The sequence below is a fragment of the Littorina saxatilis genome, linkage group LG5 (assembly GCF_037325665.1).
Source record: "Littorina saxatilis isolate snail1 linkage group LG5, US_GU_Lsax_2.0, whole genome shotgun sequence".
Classification (NCBI taxonomy): domain Eukaryota; kingdom Metazoa; phylum Mollusca; class Gastropoda; order Littorinimorpha; family Littorinidae; genus Littorina; species Littorina saxatilis.
The window spans coordinates 40,565,013-40,589,163 of NC_090249.1; the positions used below are offsets into that span (position 1 = coordinate 40,565,013).

Below are 24,151 nucleotides of genomic sequence, written 5' to 3' on the forward strand. Positions count from 1 at the left end.
GTGTGTGTGTGTGTGTGTGTGTTTACTCTGTATGTGTGTGTATGCGTGAGTGTGAGTGTGTGTGTGTGTGTGTGTGTGTGTGTGTGTGTGTGTGTGTGTGTGTGTGAATATGTGTGTGTGAATGTGTGTGTAGGGAGTGTGCGTGTGTGGGTGCTTGTGTATGTGGGGGGGTCTGTCTGTGTGTGTTCAGTCTGTGTGCATGTGTCTGCGCGCGCAAGTGTGTGTTTGTATGGGGGGGGGGGGGGGGGGTAAGTGTGCCTGTGTCTGCATCTGTGTATGCCTGCTTCTTTGTCTTTACGCTTTTTTGGGTTTGGTTTTAATGTATCTGTGTCAGTATGTCTCTATGTATGTGTGTGTATGTGTCTTGGGGCGTGCACGGAGGGGAGATGAGAGCAAAAACATCATATTCTTCCAGAAGCCCGAGGGAACCCGGTACAATTTTAAATTTAAATAACAACAGTGTTTTACACATCTCAATGTTTCTTGTTTATTTTTGGCGTGAAAAGATTGAATTCCATTTTACACATCTGACGTAAGAAATCATTCTTACATTTTTCTTGGCCAAAAGATTAATAAGAAATAATACCATATCCCGAACGTTAACAATGATTAAATTTAAAAAAAGGGATTTTGCATGGCAGACAAATGGAAAATATATCTTCATCTACTGTTCCCAAAGCAAGACATCACAAACAAACTCAAAACAATCAAAATCCTAAAAACCCATGTGGGTTAATGAAAATGATGTATGTGAAAAGAATCATCTCAAAAAGAACAGAGCGATTTGTAAAAAAGAAAAAGAAAAAAAAAGCAATTTCGAGGTAAAAGGAATAACAATTAGCTTAAATTAAAAAAAGAATAGAAGTAGAAATAAACAAATAACAAATAAATACAAAAACCAACGTCTTGCTTTCTGGCATTTTAATAACAACAAGAAATTCCTTCGAGGCAGGAAAAACACCCCCGTTGGTCAAAGGGAAATAACCATTCTCACTGCCACCAACTGAGAAGGTTATTTCCCTTTGACCATTAATATGTCACTCTTAATCTTAATCCACCAATAACTCCCTAACCGTGTGTTTGACTGGTCCCAATTTTTGTAAGGACCGTCTCAGGAATGTATAGAACCTGTTCACCAAGTTTGGTGACGATCGGTCCGTTCATTCTTGAGATCTATATGCGAACACAAACAAACAAACAAACAAACAAACAAACACATCGAGTGAAACCTATACACACCCCTATACCGGGGGTGTAAAAATCAAGCAGTATGTTTGAAAGTCTCTCACGGCATGAAAAAGGAGAACAAAATGAATAGAAGAACAAGAAAAAAATCCATTTCCACTGAAGTCTTAGATGATGTTCGGAAATAACTTTTGCTGCGGAAAAGAAAGAGAGCAAACAAACCCGACAAAATAGGCCAATAACTAGCGAGCGGCCTCTTGCTACATGTTTTCGCGAGCACGTGCAAGACACGCAACTCAATAGTAATTGGCCTATTTTGTCACACAGGTTTGTTTGCCCTCTTTTTCTCCGCACCAAAAGTTATTTCCGGAATTCGTCTAACAATTAATTCGTTGTTCTGTCACATAGCAGTGACTTTTTTGCAATATTTACGTGAATACATAATACATAATACCACATCATAAATTATACAGCCTCCGTCTGAAATATGGTCGTCCTCATGGGAGATGCGGCCTCATGGGAGGAGGGGAGGGAGGTAGAGATGAAGGGGGAGGGGGAGGAAGGGAGTCCATTGGCGGCATTCACATTATTCTGGTCAGTGAAGGGAAGGGTCTTTGGATTACTGGGCACAAATGGGCTTCGACAACATTTAGTTACTGTCTGTTTTCGACACTTCTTTTTTTTCAAAATATATTCTTGCTCCCATTAAGCATCTTATTTTATGAAAAGCAGCAACATTTTAAATTAGACTGCACTTAAACTTCATAGGTATGGGCTGGGAACACTAAATGCAAGAAATGTTCACACAAGCATACAACTTTATGTTTCCCACATTCCCTGAATTTCATATAACATTGCAATGAGTATTCCCACCGAGCCGGAACGAAGGCGTCATTGTCTATCTGGACTGTTCACAGTTCACTGACCACACACCTTCTTATCATTCCTCGGCCCAGTTCATTTTATTTTATTATAAATGCAGAAATAACACCAGTTCAAAGCGTTTTTCTTCGTTTACAAAATAGAAGACAAAAAGTGAGTATCAAGTGCAATCTGTCAATGAGCTTTGTTCTTTAACTAACAGTTGAACAACCCTACTCTTTCAACACTCTCGCTTTGTCACGAAAGGTACTGAGTTTTCATCGACAATATACATTTCGTTTAAGTCGTCTTGATTTTCACGTTATCCTCGGGAGCTGAGCTATGGAAAGGGACGGGGAAAACGGGCGAAGAGAGGCAAATCAACAACGGCACGATCACATTAATCAAGAGACTGTTCTGTAGCTTTGGCTGTCAGTCAGCCATACACCATGTTATGGCAATATTTCAATGAGCTGTGATCCTACTGTTCTGTAGCTTTGATTGTCAGTCAGCGATACACCATGTAATGACAATATTGTCATCAACTGTAGCTTTGATTGTCTCTCGGCCGTAAAAACATGTCCAGCGCAACGTTCACGTCATAAAACTGTCAGAACTTTACAAGAGCTTCTGTTTCCTCAGCTTCTTCCTGAGCTGCTTGCACTGCGTCTCGGCCCGTGCAACGGTCATCTTAGGCCTGGCCACGCCCTTGTTGATGAGTCGGCTGAGACACTTGAGCAGCAGCCATGCCTTGTGCTTGTTGAGCGCCGTGCTGTGGTAGGTGAGGGTCAGCAGGACAGTGTCGTGTGCCAGATTGTGCTTGATGTCCAGGTGGGTCTCGGAGTTGCTGGGCAACGTTACAGCGGTATTCGTGCGGTTCCCGGACTCGTCCAGCTTCTCGATGCAGACGCTGTGAGGCGTCTCGTTGAAGAGCGACAGGATGCGGTCCGACATGTCGCTGAACATGGTGAAGGGCAGCGTGCCGTGGTCGACGAAGGCCTGGATGGCTTTTGTGTTGCTGAGGATGAAATCCTGCAGCGTCGTTTGCGGCGAGTTGAACTCGGCCACCAGCGGGATCTCGTTGCAGTAGCTGCCCATCTCGCCCAGCTTGCCCAAGCTCAGCCTCAGGTCCAGGGGGAAGATCAGTGGGATCGTCTTCTTGCCCGTTAGCGCGTGCAGCAACAGCTGGTGACAAGACACCACGACGCCCAGCAGGCAGACCTTCCTGTCGTAGATGAAGTTCTTCAGCTTGTCAATCAGCGCGGGTCTGAGTGCGAGCGTGACCATGCCGTTAGAGGATGTGATGTCCTGAGCGTCCTCCTTGCCCAGCGAGGTCAGCCCATAGTTCTTGTGGCCCAGCTGCTCCCAGAAGCGGTAATGCTCGTCCGCTCTTTCCTTGTACACCTTCTCCAGCTCCGCGTTCAGCTCGTTCATTTCCTCGTGCTTCTCCTCATTCTTTTCCTCGATGGGCACGAGCTCCATGGACTCTTCGGGAACGTAGGTCCTGTCCAGACTGTCGATCAGGTCCTGCACCAGCACGGAGGTCGACTTGAAGTCAAAGCCGACTTTGTGCAGCACCATGCGCAGCACGGGTGCTGGTTTCTGTGTGAAGATAAACCTGATGGGCCCGGCTCGCTCCGTGTCAAACTCTTCTTCAGACATATCCCTCAATTTGTCCCTGTTGCCGTCCAGCTCGTCCTCCAGTACCCGTAGGTCAAAGATCTCATCGGGGTTGAGGATGGAGCGCTTGAACTTGTTCTTTGGGTTGTTGTGGCTCTCGTTAAAGACAGAGCGCGTGGATGGATGCATGGCCAGCACGGTGAAGATAGCAGCTCTGACTGAAGCCAGGTTGGCGTGCTCTGGTGGGATTGGAATGTCCACTGTGCCGTGCATGCTTTGCTTGCGAGAGGTGCGTTTGTACCAGCTGAGCTGGTGCGCTTCGATGGGAGAGACGGGGACAGACTTGTCCAGCTCTTCCTCAATCTCCTCAATCTTCAGCGTCTGGCCGTCATCAGAAACGTCCAGCTTGCCGTCGATGGCGTCGCTGATGGCCTGGGAGATGGACTGCGGGCTGGGCTCGCCGCTGACAAAGAGGATGGCGGGCAGTCTGACCTGCGTCTCCCTGGCGATCTGTGAGATCATGGTCATGGCGGAGATGGAGTCCATGCCCAGGTCGATGAGGTTGGCGTCCGGGGTTACCATGGACGAGTCGATGCTCAGCACCTGGCAGGATATAACATAGAGATTATTCTTCTGAAGGTCCAAATCGCAAACGAGATCTCATTCCATCATTAAAAGCATACCTCCCTTTTTCTGTTACCAGTAACCTACACTTACACAGTACAGATCTTTTAAGACGTTTACATGGGATACGAGAATCCAACATCGGATTGCTTCCTATACACAACGGAAAATCGTTTTCCAGAGTTAACTTTGCTGATTGACATGGGTGCCTTCTGCACCAAAAACAATGCTTTTTGGTATGTGTACTATCGAAAGGATGCTTTTATCAAATGTAGATCTTGACGCCTGTACGGACTCATGATTATTTATAAATTAGTTTACATGAAAAGGAAGGGCACGTTAAAGATCTATATATGCCTAATGACAAGGATTTGAACACTTAAACACGGAAAACAGTGAATCTGACATAATGTTAAAATATATTAAACATTAACTTAGATTTTTTTTTAAAGAAGAAACAAATACCCTGGACCATAACACTTGGACTTGAACAGATGGCCAAATAAACCTTTATCTAAAATCGCATTCAACCGCTTGAAGATTTATTCAAATAAAAGATAGATTTCTGATTGAAATAAACAAAACTATTTTGAATACACAGGACTGTCGAAAATATTAGGAAATTAACTCACTCGTTCTCTGAAATCTATCAGCTAAAAGGCTTTCGTACTTGGGGTAAAACATAATACTACGTATAATGATAAAACGTTGCAGGAGAAAACGTATTTCATCTTTTAAGTGCAGACATAAACAGACGACGTGCCAGTTTACTCACCTGGCAGGCCAATGCTGTGATGTACATCTCGTAGACCTTAATTCTCTCCTCGGGCTCCATGTTGCGAGCGTTCTGCACGTTCTGCAGGATCTGGTTGTCGATGCGCATGTTGGCCATGTTCTGCGGCATGAGAGAGGCCAGGCGCTTCTCCAGGTACACCAGCATGTCGCGCTGGATCCGGGCCGCCATCTTCTCCTTGTCAAACTTGGACGGTGTGATCTGAGGCCAGTCCAGCATCAGGATGGGGGTCAGGATCTCCCAGATGTCCTTCTCTGTAAGGAGGATGAAGCCTTGAGCTTCCAGCATGGTCTTGGCGGCGCTGTTGTTGTCCAGGATGCCCAGGTCCAGAGCGCCCCAGTTGATGCTCTGACCGGACAGTCCCAGGGCCTTTCTGTAGTGAGCCATGCCGTCCATGAAGGCGTTGCCTGCCCCGTAGTGGGTCTGTCCCGCGTTGCCCACGATGGCGGTAATGGAGGAATGCATGACGAAGTAGTCCAGTGCCAGGCCCTTAGTCAGCATGTGGAAGTTCCACACGCCCTTTACCTTTGGAGACAAAACCTTGTTGAATTTAGCCACGTCCATGTTAGGCATGACGGCATCGTCCACGACAGCAGCGCCGTAGAAGAGCCCTTTGATTTTGGCGTTGTCAAAGGCTATGTCCAGCGTCTTGAACAGCGACTGCACGGAAGACAAGGACGTCACGTCGGCCTGGAAGCACTGGATCTGGCAGCTGTGGTCTCGCATGACTGACTCTATCTTGTTGAGTTGCTCCACTGAAGGAGAACGCCTGTTGACAATGGCGATGTAGCCAGCTCCCTGTTCTGCCAGGTACTTGACGATGACCCAGCCCAGGCCTGTCAGACCTCCCACTACGATGTAGACAGAGTCGGAGCGGAACAGCTCTTCGTGTGTGGCGTGCACGACGATGTTGTCCAGATCCTTCCTCTCTGAATGCAGCAGCTGGTTTAAGTCAGATGCATCCTTAGGCCGCTTCTTCATGGTCATGGGGTTGAGGACGGCTAGAGTCTGTGCCCACTGTCTTCGCGACTGGTCACCCATGGCCCCTCCAGGCATTCCTCCGGGTGGACCCATTCCGGGTGGCATACCATCAGGTGGTCCCATCATGCCAGGTGGACCCATCATTCCGGGTGGTCCCATCATTCCAGGTGGTCCCATCATTCCGGGTGGCATTCCATCGGGAGGTCCCATCATTCCGGGTGGACCCATCATTCCTGGAGGTCCCATCATTCCGGGTGGACCACTGCCGGGTGGCCCCATCATACCTGGAGGCATGCCATCAGGTGGTCCCATCATTCCTGGCGGTCCCATCATTCCCGGAGGCATTCCACCCGGTGGTCCCATTCCAGGTGGCATTCCGCCTGGTGGCATCATTCCAGGTGGCATTCCTGCAGGTGGTCCATTGGCAAATCCACCAGACATCATTTCAGCGATACCTGGTGGCAGCATCTCTGGTGGGATCATGTCCAGAGTGATGCCAGGTGGGAGCTGAGGCATCTTGCCGGGTTCAGCCTTCAGACCTCCAGCGGGGATGACAATGCCTGGGGGGATGTAGGCGGGGAAGCCGTTGTGCAGCGCATCCATGATCTTGCTGATGTTGCCGTTCACCTTCTTTAGCCACTTGCGCAGTGCCGGCACCACGGTCTGTAGGCTTCGCGGGTGGAAGACCTGGTTGGTGCTCATCACCTGCAGCTCCACCCCAGGTAGGAAGTAGGCCATGGAGGACTGGGCCTCCGAGCTCATCATGCCATCGCAGGTGATGAAGTACTTGCCGCCCTCCCATTTCTTACCGATGCTGGAGACAACTCTGCCGTCCATGAAGACGAGGGAGATGACAGTCTCAAGGAAGGTGCAATCGCCGTCCAGGTCTTCAACGTTGACGGTGTTCACTATCGGAACCTTCTTTTCGATCTTGCGGTTGGTCAGCAGACCCTCGATGAGCCCCGATAGGTGCTTGGTGCGGCCTGAGGTCAGGATGGTCACTCTGTTGGTTTGCACCTGCAGCTGCACGATCCACAGCAGGATGAGCTTGGTCAGATCTCCCACCTGGTAGTCAGGCAGGCTGTTGGCCTTGATGATAGCAAAGCGCGGCACCGTCACCTGCGTGCTGACGGCCACAGGATAGAAACAGACGGTTTTGCCTTCAGGGTCCTGAGGACAGAACCCCATCACTTCCAGAGAGAAGACGGGGCAGCCACGCTCCTTGCTGCCGCTGAGGGTGTCGGCCATCTCGCTGTAATCCACGGACATGTTGAACAGACCGGGGTGGTGTAGAGCGAAGGCTTCCGTCTTGATGTTTACGAGGTCCGTCTCACCTTTAGGGTGCTTCCCGTTCTTGTTGTTGGGAGCAGGGACAACAGCGACCTTGTTTTCGTGGTAGATAGCGAAGGGTTTGGTCGCCAGGGAGGAGTCTTGACAGAGCAGCATGGCGCTCTTGTCAGAGTCGGCAAAGAGTTTCCTGAAGGTAGGAACGAGAGTTTCTGTCTCCACCTGCACCATCTGGTTGACGTAGATGGCTGAAGGTGTGATGAGCAGCTCGGGGTAGTCTTGAAGAGACTTTTGGGTGCTGGCAATGGACAGAGCGCGCTGCAGGAATCCCACAGTCAGCTGTCCGTCAGGGACCTGCACCTCCACAGTCACCATGTTTGGGTAGAGCTGCTCCCTCAGCGCGCAGCGAGTCATCCCCCAAATGGCTGTCATCAGTGGGTTAACGGTGTGTGACTTGTTCTTGGATTCCGGGGACGGCCAGGCCTTGTTGGTGCAGATGAAGAGAGGAGCTGTGTGTCCTTGCTCTGCCGCCTTCATCAGCACGTTGCGGATCAGGAAGGAGTATTTGGACACCCTCTCCTGCTGCTTCTCGGGGTCCTCGGAATCATCGAAGGGAGTGAGACACATGAGGGCGATGGCTGAGATGTCCTTGTTGCGTTTCGTAGCCTCTTCCACCCCTATTGGCAACTGGCTGTGCAAGTCGTCGGTCATAGAGTACTCAACCACGATCTCCTGTATCTGCTTGGGTGCTATTGCAAGGGTCTTCTCGTTTTTGTTGTTCTTCTCGTTTTCCTTCTTCTCGTTGTTGGTGTCCTTCTCGTTTTCCTTCTCAGAGTCAGAGTCTTTCTCCTTCTCCAAGATGTTTTCTTCTTCCTTCTTCTTCTGCATCCACTCAGGCATCTGGACCTTTGGGACCAAATCCGTGATGAAGACGATTTCCTCTCCCTCCACAGGGTCCACGGAGTAGATGTTGGGTACGTCTTTGATCTGCTTCCAGTCGCAGTTGTACATGTCGTCCAGACCAACGCGACCTTCAGTGATAGAACGGATGACCAGCCCCTCGATCTCCGCGATGACGATGCCTTGCGTCGTCAGGAGAGTGACGTCATAGACGGTCTGTTTGCGGCCAGCCTGCTTGAGCTTGGTGTGGATGAGCATGACGTCCTCCACCTGCCGGTGCACAACGAACCAGTTGAGGGAGCGGGGCAGTAGGTCGTTGACTTCGCTCTGGTTTGTCATGAGGATGACGGCGGACTGCAGCATACTGTCCAGGATGCTGGGGTGAATGTAGGTCCCGACCAGCTCGTCTTTCAGGAAGGCAGGCAGCTTCATGGTGGCCAGGCACTCAGTCTCGCTTTTCAGGGCCGTGGTGATGAGAGAGAAGGCCTCGCCGTACTGAAAGCCGAAGCGACCGAGAGACGTGTAGATCTCCTCCTTACTGACGCGAGTCTTGCAGCGGCCCTGGACGTGGGCCAGATTCATCACAGGGGTGAGCGTGGCGTTGTCGGGTCCCAGTGACGTCAACCTGATGGTCGCCAGCACCTTGCCGTCCTTCACCAGCTTGATGGGGGCCTTGGTCTTCTCCACGTCAGGCAGGCCCTTGGTGAACTCCACGTCGATCTTGAACACCGAGTCTCTCTGGATCACCAACGGCTGCTCGAAGTCTACGCTAACGGCCCACTTGAGCTTGGCAGTGCTGAGGTGCGCAGCAACGCCCAGAGCAACCTCAGCGTAGAACGCCCCGGGGACGACGATGACACCCGACACCACGTGGTCGTAGAGCGAGGTCTGCCCGTGAGGACTCACCATGGCGATCAGACGGAACTCCTTTTCGATGGGGAACACGTAGGCATGCTTCCTGTAGATGGAGGAAACCCCATTCAGGATGCTGACCCCAGCTTCAGATATACCCAGATTCTTCTGCCTGTTGAAGCAGTAGCGCGGAATGCACGTCACGTTCTTGCCTTGGGTGGGCATCTGCTTCCACTCGATGTCAGCTCCTTGCTCGTACAGAGTAGCCAGGCCGTTGAGGAAGGTCTTGAACTCTGGGGGCTTGGCCATGGATGTGACACAACGGGGCTCATCCTTCTCGAAGATGTCGCCCAGATGAGCGCGCAGCACGGGCTTGGGTCCAATCTCGATGACCACGTTCTTCATCTTGGGCTCCACGGCCTGGTGCACAGCCTGGTGGAAGAGCACGGGGCAGCGCATGTTGTCCACCCAGTACTGCACGCCCGGGGCCTCCGTGATGGGCTCTCCGGTCACCGTGGAGATGATGTCGATGGTGGGCTCCAGAGGCTCGATGTCCGCCAGGGACTCGGCTAGAGGCTTCTTGCAGCTCTCCACGTGGTGGCTGTGGTAGGCCACTGGTACCTGCAGATCCAGCACTTGCACCTGTTCAAAGAAAAGTATAAACGTCCAACACTTATGATCCTAATCCTGTTATTCCAGTATCATGATTTAATTCATTTATGCTGTAATGTATGCTCTCTTAGGACGTTCGTGGTGTAAGCAAACCAAAGGTCAAAGGTTCGATCCCAAAAGTCCTCGCGTATTACTTCTTTAATATTTCTGTGTAAGAGCATACTAGTGGACAAGGAACAAGAGTTGGGACAGGCAACACAAAAAAAGAACAAATAAAAAAAATATTCCTATGCAATGTACAGCAAGAGCTAGGAGAATAGTATTGACAAATGGTACACACCTGTTTGCTGTTTGCACGAGCAGGTGCGAGGAGAGCTTTCTTGATGGCAGCGATGCTGTCAACATCCCCGCTGATAGCACAGGCTCTGGGGCTGTAGTGCAGCGCAATGCTGGCCTTGCCTTCATGGCCCTTCAGCAACTCTTTCACCTGCACACGTCTCAGTAGAGGTAAGGACTTTCCCGTGGTAATGTAATAACAAAGACATATATTTTAAAAGTTTGTCACAATTAGTGTGTGTGTGTGTGTGTGTGTGTGTGTGTGTGTGTCTGTGTGTGTGTGTGTGTGTGTGTTTGTGTGTGTGTGTGTGTGTGTGTGTGTGTGTGTGTATCTGTGTGTCTGGTGTTTCATATTTCTTCTTGGAAAGGCCCTTTGCAATTCTATAAGCTGCCGAAAAAGAAAATCTGTCTAAAAGCATATTATTCCTGACAGAGTTAAAAAGAATCTGTTTTTCAGCTTTAAGTCTTACAAGTGCAAATGCAACTGCAGTTTGGCCAGAACTGACAAGGTATGTTCGCTATATTTACTTTATATACATTATATGTATTCGCAAATCTAGCTAGCTCTATCTATTGATTGATACGCGAAACGCATTACCTGTTCCTCATCGATGTTTCTGACGATGATCATCTTGCCGCCAGTCACAGTGGCCAGGTGGTGCGTGCGGTAGTAGATGACCTTGACCGCATCCTCCAAAGTCAAACAGCCGGAGATATGCGCGGCGGCCACTTCGCCCACAGACTGGCCCACAATGCACTGTGGCTGCACGCCGAGACTCTGCCACACGGTGGCCAGCGCCACCTGGCAGGCAAAGATGGAGACGGGAGAGAACTCGGGGTCGTCCACGTGGGATTCCTCGCGCAGCCTCTCCACCAGCGACCACTGGACGTAGGATGACAGGAGCGTGTCAATCTCCTCCATCTTCTCCCTGAAGAGCGGCCACTCCACCATCATTTCCTTGCACATGCCCTTCCAGTTGGTGCCCATGCCGCAGAAGACGAAGACAACGCGAGGTCTGCGGAGAGCGTTGGAGCCCTTAGACCCTGAGGCCAGGTGGGTCGTCAGCACGTTCTGCAGCTCCTGCATGTCCTCTACCACCTGCACACCGGTCAAACTCCACCGTAGTAATTGATGTTTGCAAAACGGTTTTAAACGAATGCAGATTCTTATCATGGGTGAGGACAGCGCTAATAAGAAATAGACTTATGCTGCTACACATTTTTGAATCAGTGCAAAAATGTCTGTGTTTATTAGCCAAGACTCTTCCTTTGCTTCTTGATCGTGCTTTGTCGACGTGTATTTGAGTAGGTATCCTTAATGTCTCTGCCTAAGAGAGTAAAGGTATCTGTGTGTGTCTTTATGGATATCAAACTTCTCTATGTTTCAGTCTTAGTAATTGTCTTTGAAAATATGTGTATGTATGTGCATGTCTATGTCATTGTCCATACCCACGTCTTTGTGTACGGATGTGCATGCCTTTTTTCATGTCTATGTCTGTTTATAAGTGTGTCTATATAGGCGTGTCTTTCTTAATGTTCATGTCCATAATTATGTATACCCGTAAGTTTGAAATTGTCACCAACCTTGTCCATACCCATGTCGTTGTATACGTATGTGCATGCCTTAGAACATGTCATGTCATTGTCTATATAGCTTTCTTTGCCAATGTAATTGTTTATGTCCATATTAAACCTGCGACTTGGAAATTGTCACCAACCTTGTCCATACCCATGTCTTTGTGTTCGTATGTGCATGCCTTTTTACATGTCTATGTCTGTTTATAACTGTGTCGATATAGCTGTGTCTTAATTAATGTTAATGTCCATATTTATACCCGTGACATAGACATTGTTTCCCTTTGTGTTTATTTCTTTGTTGGTCCCGAAGAAACTTCTATAAGATATCATTTGATTTAGTATTGTATGTGATGTCCTTCTATTGGTGAGGACAGCATTTTTTCTTATTTTTTTAAACTTTGTTCAAACACCAACAGTCACTTTGTTGTTTAGATTATAGAAATTGTCACCCACCTTGGCCATACGCAGCGTGTAGTGATCACGGCGCTCAGTTGAGGTGAAGGACACGTCCTGCACGTTCAGGTTCTCCAGCTCAGGGTGCTTGATGAAGTCCTGCAGGCCCCCTTGCAACGACTTCTCCGAGTTGGACGAGAAGCAGACGATGCAAGGCTTCTTGGTCATGAGGCCAACGTCCATGCTGTCGTCCTTCGGGGACACGTACTCAATGAGAACGGCGTGGCTGTTGGTGCCTCCAAACCCGAAAGAGCTAGCGCAGGCTATCTTGTTCGCTGTCGTCCAGGGGATCACCTGTTCACGGATGAGTAGAAGGATAGATCAGAAAAGGAGAACAAAATGAAGGATTATAAAGGCAAACAAATGGGGGTGGGGTGGGAGAGAAAGAGACCAAGGACTTTTGCAGCAGTAGCGCGAGCAGAAGAAGGAGCAACAGCAGAGGAAGAAAAAGACGCATAAGAACAACAAAAAGACAACAACATGAATAACTACGACAAGTAATTATACCTTTCAGATGAAGATGTAAAAGAAAACAGGGATGACAGAAACAGCTCTTGGTACTAAAAATCATTTTCATGATCTATCATCAAATACCATCAAATGACATCCTCTTTCCGCCGATCGCTCTTCTACCCTGCTTTACCTATTGCACATGCACCCCAACTTCATGTACAATTCTCCTACATTTTCAAATAAACAGTCGGTCAAACTGGCTGCAATCAAAGAAACACTAGGAAAAAGAACTGGAAATACAAACACACAAGAAGAAAAACCATACATGTAGGCTATAACAAACATGGCTGATTTCCATCGGATCCGAAAATCAATGGGAAGGAAGGAGCTTCTTCTCAAACTAAAAACAACTAAAACAAATCCTACCAAAACAATAACAACAACAACATCAACAGCTCGCAACAACACCAACCTCTTCAGGCACAATCAGCTGCAGGTCGTCAAAGTCGATCCTGGGGTTGGGGTTGCTCTTGGTGTAATGCAGAGACGGGACTATCTTGGAGTTCCTCATCATTAGCAGCACCTTGATGATGCCCACCGCCCCGGCAGCGGACTCCAGATGGCCCATGTTGGACTTGACCGTGCCTATGTAGCGCGTGCGACTGACCGTGCTGTTGTCCTTGAAGAAGTTGCCCACGGCGTTTGCCTCGATCGGGTCTCCCGCAGGCGTCCCGGTGCCTGTTTGAGCAGAGCAAAGTGAGAATAGCTTAGATTTACTTGGTTGCCCGCTGCGCCTGTTTATTCCCGGTTTTAACAATAAGAATAACAATAACAGCACTTTAGTGTCCATTAAAATATTACATAAAAATGGAAAATGTTCTTCTTTGTAACCTCGACTTTGGATGAGATACACAAGTGTATGCGTGTTTAAGTGGTATCAGCCATCTGCACTTATGGCAGAATTACCGTGGTCTTTTACGTGCAACTGTAGTGAAACAGGGGTGGGACATGGCTACCGTATCCTCCTTTGTTCGCGGCAAAATGCGAGAATCTTATATGGTCATGGCCTTATGCATTGACCCGTGCACAGAGCACTAAGTTAAACAGATGTAATGGTATGCTTAATTTTGTATCTCTCTTCCACCTCCCTGTTTCTTCCACTTCTTAATTCATCTGGGTATCAGATTCAACTTGTTCAACATTTGCGTGTTTGAAAGAGGACAATGAAGTGCTAAGTCCGAAAGGTTGAACATTTTGCAAGTTTCGCAATGTTCATGAAAAGCAATGAGAACAAGAAATTCCTCCGATAGGAAAAACACCCCCTATAAAGGGAAATAACCTTCTCAGTGGGTGGCAGTGAGAATGGTTATTTCCCTTTGACCAACGGGGGTGTGCCTCTATAAGTCCTTGTATAATTTTAATCCACCAATAACTCCCTAACCGTGTGTTTGACTGGTCCCAATTTTTGTAAGGACCGTCTCAGGAATGTATAGAACCTGTTCACCAAGTTTGGTGACGATCGGTCCGTTCATTCTTGAGATCTATATGCGAACACCAACACACACCCAAATAATATGTCAGTCTTAATCTTAATCCACCAATAACTCCCTAACCGTGTGTTTGACTGGTCCCAATTTTTGTAAGGACCGTCTCAGGAATGTATGGAACCTGTTCAACAAATTTGGTGACGATCGGTCCGTTCATTCTTGAGATCTATATGCGAACACAAACAAACACACAAACAAACACACAAAGAAACAAACACATCGAGTGAAACCTATACACACCCCTATACCGGGGGTGTGAAAATCCAATCTAGTGAACTGAAAGGGATATCTTAGAATGTCTTTTGGCTCCACATCGCATTACTCATAGCACAAAGACAACAACCAAAACCAGAATCGTACATTAATACACTTCTAAGATCAACTTTTACAAAAGACACATACATATTACATTCCACTCGTGCATTCGTTGATCTCTCACCGTGAGCTTCAATGTAGTCCAGCTTGTCGATGTCAATGTCCGGGTGAGCGTACATGTGTTCCATGAGCTTGATCTGTTGAGCCATAGCGGGGGCTGTCATGGGGGACACGGTACGACCATCCTGATTGGACCCGGTCACCACGGTGGCCCAGATGTTGTCTCCGTCACGGATTGCCTGAAGTCACAGATTACATTATTTGTGATTGGTTACAAACCGTAATAGTAATAGTAACGTACTGCAGTGGTACACGTGAAGCCTCTCTCTCTCTCTCTCTCTCTCTCTCTCTCTCTCTCTCTCTCTCTCTCTCTCTCTCTCTCTCTCTCTCTCTCTCTCTCTCTCTCTCTCTCTCTCTCTCTCTCTCTCTCTCTCTCTCTCTCTCTCTCTCTCTCTCTGAGAACCAACAACCGGTGCTTTTTAACAATGTATTATTATTTTTATATACACTGATTTTTTCGAATGCAGTGTACACTACATTGGGGTGTGCACGTTAAAGATCCCACGATTGACAAAAGGGTCTTTCCTGGCAAAATTGTATAGGCATAGATAAAAATGTCCACCAAATACCCGTTTGACTTGGAATAAAGGCCGTGAAAGGTGAATGCTCGCCTAATAGGCTACTGAGCTTTACTGGCCGATGTGAATGCGTTATATATTGTGTGTAAAAAATGTCTGTTTGTCTGTCTGTCTGTAAAAAATTCCATTTCAAACGGCAGAAATTAATATGTAAGCGCCTAGGGCTATATCTAGATTAGGCGCATAAAAATGATCACAATAATAATAATAATAATGTCAATGGGCATGGCATTCAGTAGGCCTACAGCTTTGTTGCGTCAGTGCAATATACTCTATAATTCTTAACTCATGTCAAATGAACTTACATTTTTCATTTAAGCAATGTATTGTATGTAAATTGATGATATGTTCTTACTTTCATTTTATTTTAATCATGTAGCAGTAGTTTTCTTTACTTGCTTATTCTTTAGCAATTTTAGACTAGTCCCTCTTTAGGGCGAGGGCCAGATCATTATGTAAAAAAAGCAGATCACTGCTTACTCTATTACCCTCGTTAAATAAAGAATTGTTCTTGTTCTCTCTCTCTCTCTCTCTCTCTCTTTCTTTCTCTCTCTCTCTCTCTCCGTCTCTCTCTGTCTCTGTCTGTCTCTCTCTCTCTCTCTCTCTCTCTCTCTTCTTCTTCTTCTTCTTGCGTTCGCCGTCACACCATCAGTTTAGTCTGCGAGACGAATGACGTCGTGGCTTCCAGGTCTTGTCTGCTCCCATAGAGTTTGGTGCGGAGAGGGACTGATGCTGGCCACACTTTGTCTCTGATTGGTTTGAGTTGGGGGCATGTCATTAAGACATGTTCTGGAGTCTGGTCTTCTAGACCACAGGGACATGTTGGTGATGGGGTCTGCTTCAGCTTCCTGAACATGTGGGCGTTGAGGCGACAGTGACCGGTTCGTAGTCGCATGATCACTACTTGCTGCCATCGTTCTAGGAGATGATATGCGTCTCTCGTGGATTGTGGTCGCATTGCTGCCTTCACGAGGGTTTTCTTTTCAGCGAAGCTGACTGGGTTGTCTGGTTGTTCCTCCCTGGCTCCGAGTTTGGCGAGCTCATCAGCTGTTTCATTGCCTGGAATTCCGCAGTGTGCTGGAACCCATTGCAGGACTACTCGTCGAGTCTTGGCAAGCTCCTGGAGTTTCTCCATCAGACGAGGAAGTTTGTTTCCTGCAAGGGCTTCCAAGGCAGACAGTGCATCGGAGAGGAAAACAACTTGGGGGCATTCGCTTTCCGAGTCATGAATCATGGAGGCTGCTTGCATGATGGCCTGAACTTCTGCTGCATAGTTTGAGCAGTACTTTCCTGTTGGTATCCCTGCTGTAGAAGTGTGCCCCTCAGGAGATCTGACAAGTACACCTGCTCCTCCATTGGCCACGGCGTTTGTTGCTGAACCGTCTGTATACGCGTGGATCCAGGCGTCTTCAGGGTACCGTTCAGCAATCATGGCGAGTGTTAGGGTGCGCCTGGCAGTGTCGTTCTGGGAATCTCTTGAAGTAACGTAGGGGACTGTGTTGGAGATGTGAAGATACTTGTAGTCTTCATTCCATGGCTGCGGCAGATCTGAGAAGCTGATTGGTAGTGCTGATGGAGGTACAGAGGCTTGGTGCTCTCTGGCAAGTCTCTTGCTTTCATGTAAGAAGCTGCTGCGCTTGAGGCGGTTCTTTGTCAGGTTATCCATCCTCTTCTTTATCGGATGTGCAGGCAGGCACTTGAATTTTCTCTCTCTCTCTCTCTCTCTCTCTCTCTCTCTCTCTCTCTCTCTCTCTCTCTCTCTGTCCACCCCTCTCTCCTCTCTCTCCACAAAAAAGCTTACATCAGACAGCTTCTTGAGGATGACCATGCCGCATCCTTCGCCTCTGGTGTAGCCGTCGGCCTTGTCCGAGAAGGCGTGGCACTGACCAGTGGGGGACAGCATGTGGGCTTTGCTCAAGTGGACGAACACGTCGGGCAGGGTCAGGTAATTGGTACCTCCGCAGATGGCCAGCTCACAGTCACCTGGAAAAGGCGTTAGTGTGGGGATGTAACATTACTTTCAAGATCATCCCAACTTCAAGAAACTTTTTCTAGTTAGTACGTTACAAAACAGAAAAACGGAAACTGGACTCACCTAAAATGTTGACTCCACATACACGTATGCATACTGAACAGTTCAGTTCCTCTTCAGCAAATACACATAAAAGAATAAAAGAAAAAGAAAAACAATCGAGAACAAAAGAAGATATTCGAGAAATTCACTGACGTAGAAATTCAGGAGCATTCACCAAGACACACATACACACAAAAAGACATGTGGACATACGGAAACTCTCTCTCTCTCTCTCTCTCTCTCTCTCTCTCTCTCTCTCTCTCTCTCTCTCTCTCTCTCTCTCTCTCTCTCTCTCTCTCTCTCTCTCTCTCTCTCTCTAACAGAAAAACACACACACACACACACACACACACACACACGTACACACACACACGTACACACACACACACATACACACACACACACACACATACACGCACACACACGCACACACACACACACAAGATCAATTACCAGCACGGATAGCCTGAGCGCCAAGATGCACGCTGACCAGGGCAGAAGAGCAAGCAGTGTCGATGGTCATCGAGGGGCCTCTCAGGTCGTACACGTAGGACACACGGGCCGAGATGATGGAGTTGCTGATGCCAGTGGCCGTGTAGTTGCCCACAATGGTCGACGCCGCCGTGAACAGCCCGCGGTAATCCGAGTTCATGGAACCTGGGGGTAAACGTCCACGTTTATCTTCTTGAGATTGCATGTCCAGCAGAGAGATTGAATTATTTTGGACATAAAGTGTGTTTGCTCCCCCCCCCCCCCCCCCCCACCCCCCCTACCTGATTTCTGTGCCTGAGGAAGACCCCAGTGGTCGAAACGTCGTCTTTTGTTCTTCGTATCGTCTTCGTTCAACACGTTTGGTCTTTTTATACCTTTCTTGGTTGGTTAAACAATGTAGAAAAGAGACATACCGACAAAGACGCCAGTGTTGGTTCCCTGCAGCTTCTGCTTGGTGAGTCCAGCGTTCTCCATGGCCATGTGGGTACAGTCCAGCACCAGGCGCTGCTGCGGGTCCGCCTGGTTCGCCTCGAAGTCGTTGATACCGAACAGACGGTTGTCCCACTCGTCGGGACTGGAGGGGAGGAAATGATAAGAGCGAATTAGTCACTTTTGTTCTGTGTTGTCTGGTAAACAAAATTACATCTGCCTTTAAGATCAGAGGGGACGATTTTTTTTTCTGTTTTGTATATCTTTGAAGCATTCTTTTTAAGATCGGAGTGAGTGAATTTCCTCTGTTTTGCATATCTTTGAAGCATTCTCTTTAAGATCAGAGTGAGTGAATGTCCTGTTTTGCATATCTTTGAAGCATTCGCTTCAAAATCAGAGTGAGTGAATTTCTTCTGTTTTGCATAACTTTGAAGCATTCTCTTTAAGATCAGAGTGAGTGAATTTCTTCTGTTTTGCATAACTTTGAAGCATTCTCTTTAAGATCAAAGTGAGTGAATGTCCTGTTTTGCATATCTTTGAAGCATTCTCTTTAAGATCAGAGTGAGTGAATTTCCTCTGTTTTGCATATCTTTGACGCATTCTCTTTAAGATCAGAGTGAGTGAATTTCCTCTGTTTTGCATATCTTTGAAGCATCGTCTTCCCCAATGTGCCTTGACGCACACAAATGTTTACCCGCTTTCTTATTGTATTGTCTTTTTATCTGACAACATATAACGTTATGATCATATTTTACATGTTTTACTTGTTCTGGTTCATGCTTCTTAATGATCCTTTGCGCATCAACTCAGAGAACTAACACCTTACCTTTCGTTTTGCATTGTCACACACACACACACACACACACACACACACACACACACACACACACACACACACACACACACACACACACAAACACACACACACACACACACACATATATACACACACACACACACACACACACACACACACACAAAACTTAAACCAAAAAAACCACAGAAAATAATAAACAGCAAAAATGTCTTCTCGTTTTTACATTGAAATTAGCAGATAATTATTGTTTCAAGACCATCGCTCCGTTATCGAAGCTCCAGCTAAATTTAAACCAAATTTGACTTACGCCCTGATGAGTCCGGCTCGCTTGACGTATGTCTTGCCTGGACTCATAGTGTCGGGGCTGTAGTAAGCGTTCACGTTCCATCTCTCCGGCGGAATATCGATCACGTGGTTCTCCCCGTTGACCAGCAGGCGCCAGAACTCGTCCAAGTTGTCTGCCCCTGGTGTTATGCAGCCCACACCAACGATGGCGATGGCGTCATCGGAGATGTCCTGCATTATGACGTCACGACAACACTTCCTACCTCACGGGGCTGAAGAGAGAAAAAATATGTGTTATTAGCAAAGGGGAACTGTTTGTTTTGAAAAACAGACGTGTGGGGTTTTTTTTATTAGCAAAAGAAAATAGTTTTTTTCAATGATCGCAATCAAGTAAAAACTGACCATGCAAGAGAAAACGTTTTGTTCCCAACAAGATGTGAGAAAGAAAACATGCTTCTCATGAGCAACAGAAAGAGATGTGAAAGAGAGGGGATTGATAGCAGTGACAGACTGAGCCTGACCTTCTCTCTCTCTCTCTCTCTCTCTCTCTCTCTCTCTCTCTCTCTCTCTCTCTCTCTCTCTCTCTCTCTCTCTCTCTCTCTCTCTCTCTCTCTCTCTTTCTCGCGCGCGCTCACACTCTCTCTCGTAGGTATGCTGAATTTTGTAGTGACCTATCTATTGTCCGTATGTGCTAATGAGTTTGCCCAAATATCCAAGAAACAAATTACATCGCAGACCAAATTCATCCGAGCCTGACTGCGTAATGAGGGGGGGGGGGGGGGCATGTGCATCTTTCCTTGCCCAACAAAGTAATTAATTCAGACTAAGTATATACGTGACAAATGTATTCCACTTTATATATACCGTAACTGTGTCCAGGAAAAGCGAGCAGTTCATTCACCGCCACATCAGCACTGATATGTTACACTGTGATTAATTATGCCCGTCGCGATATAACCTTCGTGGTTGAAAACGACGTTAAACACCAAACAAGTCGCGTAAGGCGAAAATACAATATTTAGTCAAGTAGCTGTCGAACTCACAGAATGAAACTGAACGCAATGCCATTTTTCAGCAAGACCGTATACTCGTAGCATCGTCAGTCCACCGCTCATGGCAAAGGCAGTGAAATTGACAAGAAGAGCGGGGTAGTAGTTGCGCTAAGAAGGATAGCACGCTTTTCTGTACCTCTCTTCGTTTTAACTTTCTGAGCGTGTTTTTAATCCAAACATATCATATCTATATGTTTTTGGAATCAGGAACCGACAAGGAATACGATGAAAGTGTTTTTAAATTGATTTCGACAATTTAATTTTGATAATAATTTTTATATATTTAATTTTCAGAGCTTGTTTTTAATCCGAATATAACATATTTATATGTTTTTGGAATCAGCAAATGATGGAAAATAAGATAAACGTAAATTGGGATCGTTTTATAAAAGAAATATTTTTTTTACAATTTTCAGATTTTTAATGACCAAAGTCATTAATTAATTTTTAAGCCACCAAGCTGAAATGCAATACCGAAGTCCGGGCTTTGTCGAAGATTACTTGACCAAAATTTCAACCAATTTGGTTGAAAAATGAGGGCGTGACAGTGCCGCCTCAACTTTCACGAAAAGCCGGATATGACGTCATCAAAGACATTTATCAAAAAAATGAAAAAAATGTATGGGGATATCAATCCCAGGAACTCTCATGTCAAATTTCATAAAGATCGGTCCAGTAGTTTGGTCTGAATCGCTCTACACGCACGCACGCACGCACACACACACACACACATACACACACACATACACACACACATACACCACGACCCTCGTTTCGATTCCCCCTCGATGTTAAAATATTTAGTCAAAACTTGACTAAATATAAAAAAGAAAGAAAGAAAGATTAATTATGCATGCATTCAGAATTTCTCGAACTAACGCGAGAGTCGGACAGAGTTGCGCCCCTGGGCTATGGCAGGGACGGACAACTCTTATCACTTTTGTTTTGAGACAATGCTATAGCGTGAACATCTGTGAACAATTTCGAATGCAGTATTTGTGGTGTTTATCAATTCATCTTCATAAAATGTTGCAAATGATGTAAATAAGTAAAATGAGCTTTCATGTAAAGTTTTAGAAAATATATCACTCTTTTAATTACAAACACAATTCATTTCAAAAGTGATAAAAATGTTGCCCCCTCTCAAGAAAATACAAAATTATTATGCCATACTAATAAAATTGGTATCTTGATTTGAAACTTGTGATTAATGCAATCACAGTATACAGTACACTTACTTTTCTACTTTTTATTTTTCGAGTAAAGTGTTTTACATCAAAACACGTCCGAGAGAGGAGCACAAATGGTTTAATTGCATAGTCTAATGCATGTTGTTTGTTATTAAACCTCAAGCAGCTTCAGTCAATAACAAAATTGCCCATAGGGGTCTATTGGGGTCAAAATTTGTGTCGCTTTTAAAAATGTGTTGTTGTTTTTTGCCAATGATTTGAAAATTGTACATATATTTTACTTAAACGGGGCAAACGATTCAAAAATGTAAAGATTACTGTCTTAGGTGTCTTATATAACAAATCGTGTTTGTTATCAGCTGTGTCACAGGACAGAAACCAGGCCGTTCAAGGCGTCAAATTTAGTATAGAGTGAACGCTTCCAGAAGTGGAAACAAGTCGCATAAGGCGAAATAACAACATTTAGTCAAGCTGTCGAACTCACAGAATGAAACTGAACGCACTGCATTTTTTCACCAAGACCGCATACTCGTAGTTTCGTCAGTCCACCGCTCGTGGCAAAGGCAGTGAAATCGACAAGCCAGAATAGTGCGGTAATGGTCGCGCTGAGCGGGATAGCACGCTTTTCTGTATCTCTATTCTTTTTAGCGTACTGAGTTTGTTTTTAATCCAAACATATCATATCTATATGTTTTTGGAATCAGGGACCGACAAGGAATAAGATGAAATTGTTTCTAAATCGATTTCGGACAATTAATTCTAATCATAATTTTCATATTTTTAATTTTCAGAGCTTGTTTATAATCCAAATATAACATATGTATATGTTTTTGGAATCAGAAAATGACGAAGAATAAGATTGATTGTTTAAAAAAAACCAATTTTAATGACAAGTTTCCGATTTTTAATGACCAAATTCATTAATTATTTTTTAAGCCACCAAGCTGAAATGCAATACCAAAGTCCGGCTTTCGTCGAAGATTGCATTGCCAAAATTTCAATCAATTTGGTTGAAAAATGAGGGTGTGACAGTGCCGCCTCAACTTTTACAAAAAGCCGGATATTACGTCATCAAAGACATTTATCGAAAAAATAAAAAATACTGGCCGTGTGTTCAAGATGGATCACAGCGAATAACCGACTCCGATGTGGATGTTATGCAGTGTCCGCTCGATATGACCCCATTTCTTTCAAAAATATACATATTGGAGTTTACAATGTGTTGCTGCAATGACTGCGGATTGCCCTGAGTAATAGCAAACAACGTGGTTTGCCTGAGCGGCACACGTGAATTTCGCGTGAGGTCACGGGAGTTTTGGGAACACGCGTGCTTAGTGATCACTGCAGGCCATCGCGTTATTCTGTTTATTTCTTTAAGAAAAAATATGCTCTCCTGTTTTGTTTTGTTTTTTTCAGCTCATCTGTATCAGTTACGCTTCCGTTCATCCATGGAAATGCGTGGTTTATCCAATGATGTTTAATTTTCTAATGACTGAATCCATTAAAAACAAATCATGAAAATTACAAACAGATTACCACTGGAATATTATTGCTGTAATGCAGTATCATAATATGATAAATGCTGTTTTGTGCAGCAACAAAACAAGATGTTGATGGCTGCTTTATAAACGAATCACATTTTATTTGAGAAACCTATAGCCGGTTCACTGCTGAGTTACAATTTAACGGACAAGAGTCACCACATTTAAAAAACCTGCAGTTAGTTATCAAAAATAAAGTAAATGAGAGTGAGGTACAGAAGGCTGAATAAGACTTGTCTTTCTTTTCTCTTCTTATTGTTATTCTTCTCTTTTTCTCTTTCTTTCTTTTAGAACAAAAACCCACCTCGTTGGCGACCGTGATATGAGCACCAAAGTTGATTTTTTTTCTTACTTTTTGTCTCTCTTTCTTTCTTTCTTTCTCTGTGTTTTACTGTGTTAATTTCGGCTTTATTTTCTTTCTTTCTCTCTCTGTTTTGTTTTCTTCCTTCTTTCTTTCTTCTTTATTCTCCTGTTCTGAATAAAAACGAGTTGACAAGTAACTTCAGCACAGACAAAAAGGAGACGGAGAAAAAAATGCAGATATGCCCAACTTACCTTGGATGATCCAACTCCCTGAACAGGTGAATGAAAATGCCTGTCGGTAAGACTTTCCAATGCTAAGCCACAACCGACGCCTCTGCAGAGTGCAAGAGACAACTTGAAGTGAAAGCAGTAGTCTCTTGAACCTTCTTATATGAGAAGGATGTGTTTACATAACACGAATCTTGTCACCAAGGACGTCACATAACGCAAACTATCGCACAATAAAACGAAAAACGAGAGGAAGAGAAAAATGGCAAGCCGGGACGGGGGTGGGGGGAAGGGGGGTGGAAGAGGAGGGGGTGGGGATGGAGGGGGCTTAAGAGGAGAAGGGGAACTGTCGGAGCGAGAGAGACAGACAGACAGAGAGGGACAGAGAGAGAGAGACAGACAGAGACAGAGACAGAGAGAGAGACAGACAGACACAGACACAGACACAGAGATACAAAGAGAGAGATAGAGAGAGAGAGACACACACACACACACACACACACACACACACATACACACAGAAAGAGAAAGAGAGAGAGAGAGAGATAGAAAGAGAGAGAACCATTGCGAGGGAACTAGACTGAAAAACAAACCGGGAAGAGGGGGTGCGTGTCTGTGTCTGGGCCACAGGGTTACGGGGCGGGG

At 46.0% G+C, this 24,151-nt stretch overlaps 1 protein-coding gene across 1 annotated transcript; it reads right to left on the reverse strand.

Moving 5' to 3' along the window:
* Positions 1-473: 473 nt before the first annotated feature.
* On the reverse strand, positions 474-23,628 carry LOC138967115 (phthioceranic/hydroxyphthioceranic acid synthase-like). The gene is made up of 12 exons (XM_070339596.1): positions 23,531-23,628; positions 19,215-19,464; positions 18,075-18,235; positions 17,623-17,826; positions 16,897-17,078; positions 14,522-14,696; positions 13,008-13,273; positions 12,083-12,376; positions 10,650-11,150; positions 10,056-10,202; positions 5,066-9,745; positions 474-4,269 (listed from the first exon to the last, which is right to left on the reverse strand). The coding sequence occupies exons 2-12, from the start codon at positions 19,427-19,429 to the stop codon at positions 2,665-2,667; spliced, it is 8,430 nt and encodes a 2,809-aa protein (XP_070195697.1). The 5' UTR covers positions 19,430-19,464; positions 23,531-23,628; the 3' UTR covers positions 474-2,664.
* Positions 23,629-24,151: the final 523 nt, after the last annotated feature.

What these genes read in the sequence shown, in the direction of transcription:
- LOC138967115 (XM_070339596.1), bottom strand. Translation starts at nt 19,429, where the DNA reads ATGCAGGACATCTCCGATGACGCCATCGCCATCGTTGGTGTGGGCTGC. An exon ending in GGACTACATTGAAGCTCACG is followed by an intron (nt 13,274 to 14,521) that starts GTGAGAGATCAA and finishes CTGCTCAAACAG; the next exon opens with GCACCGGGACGCCTGCGGGA. An exon ending in GAAACATCGATGAGGAACAG is followed by an intron (nt 10,203 to 10,649) that starts GTAATGCGTTTC and finishes AGACGTGTGCAG; the next exon opens with GTGAAAGAGTTGCTGAAGGG.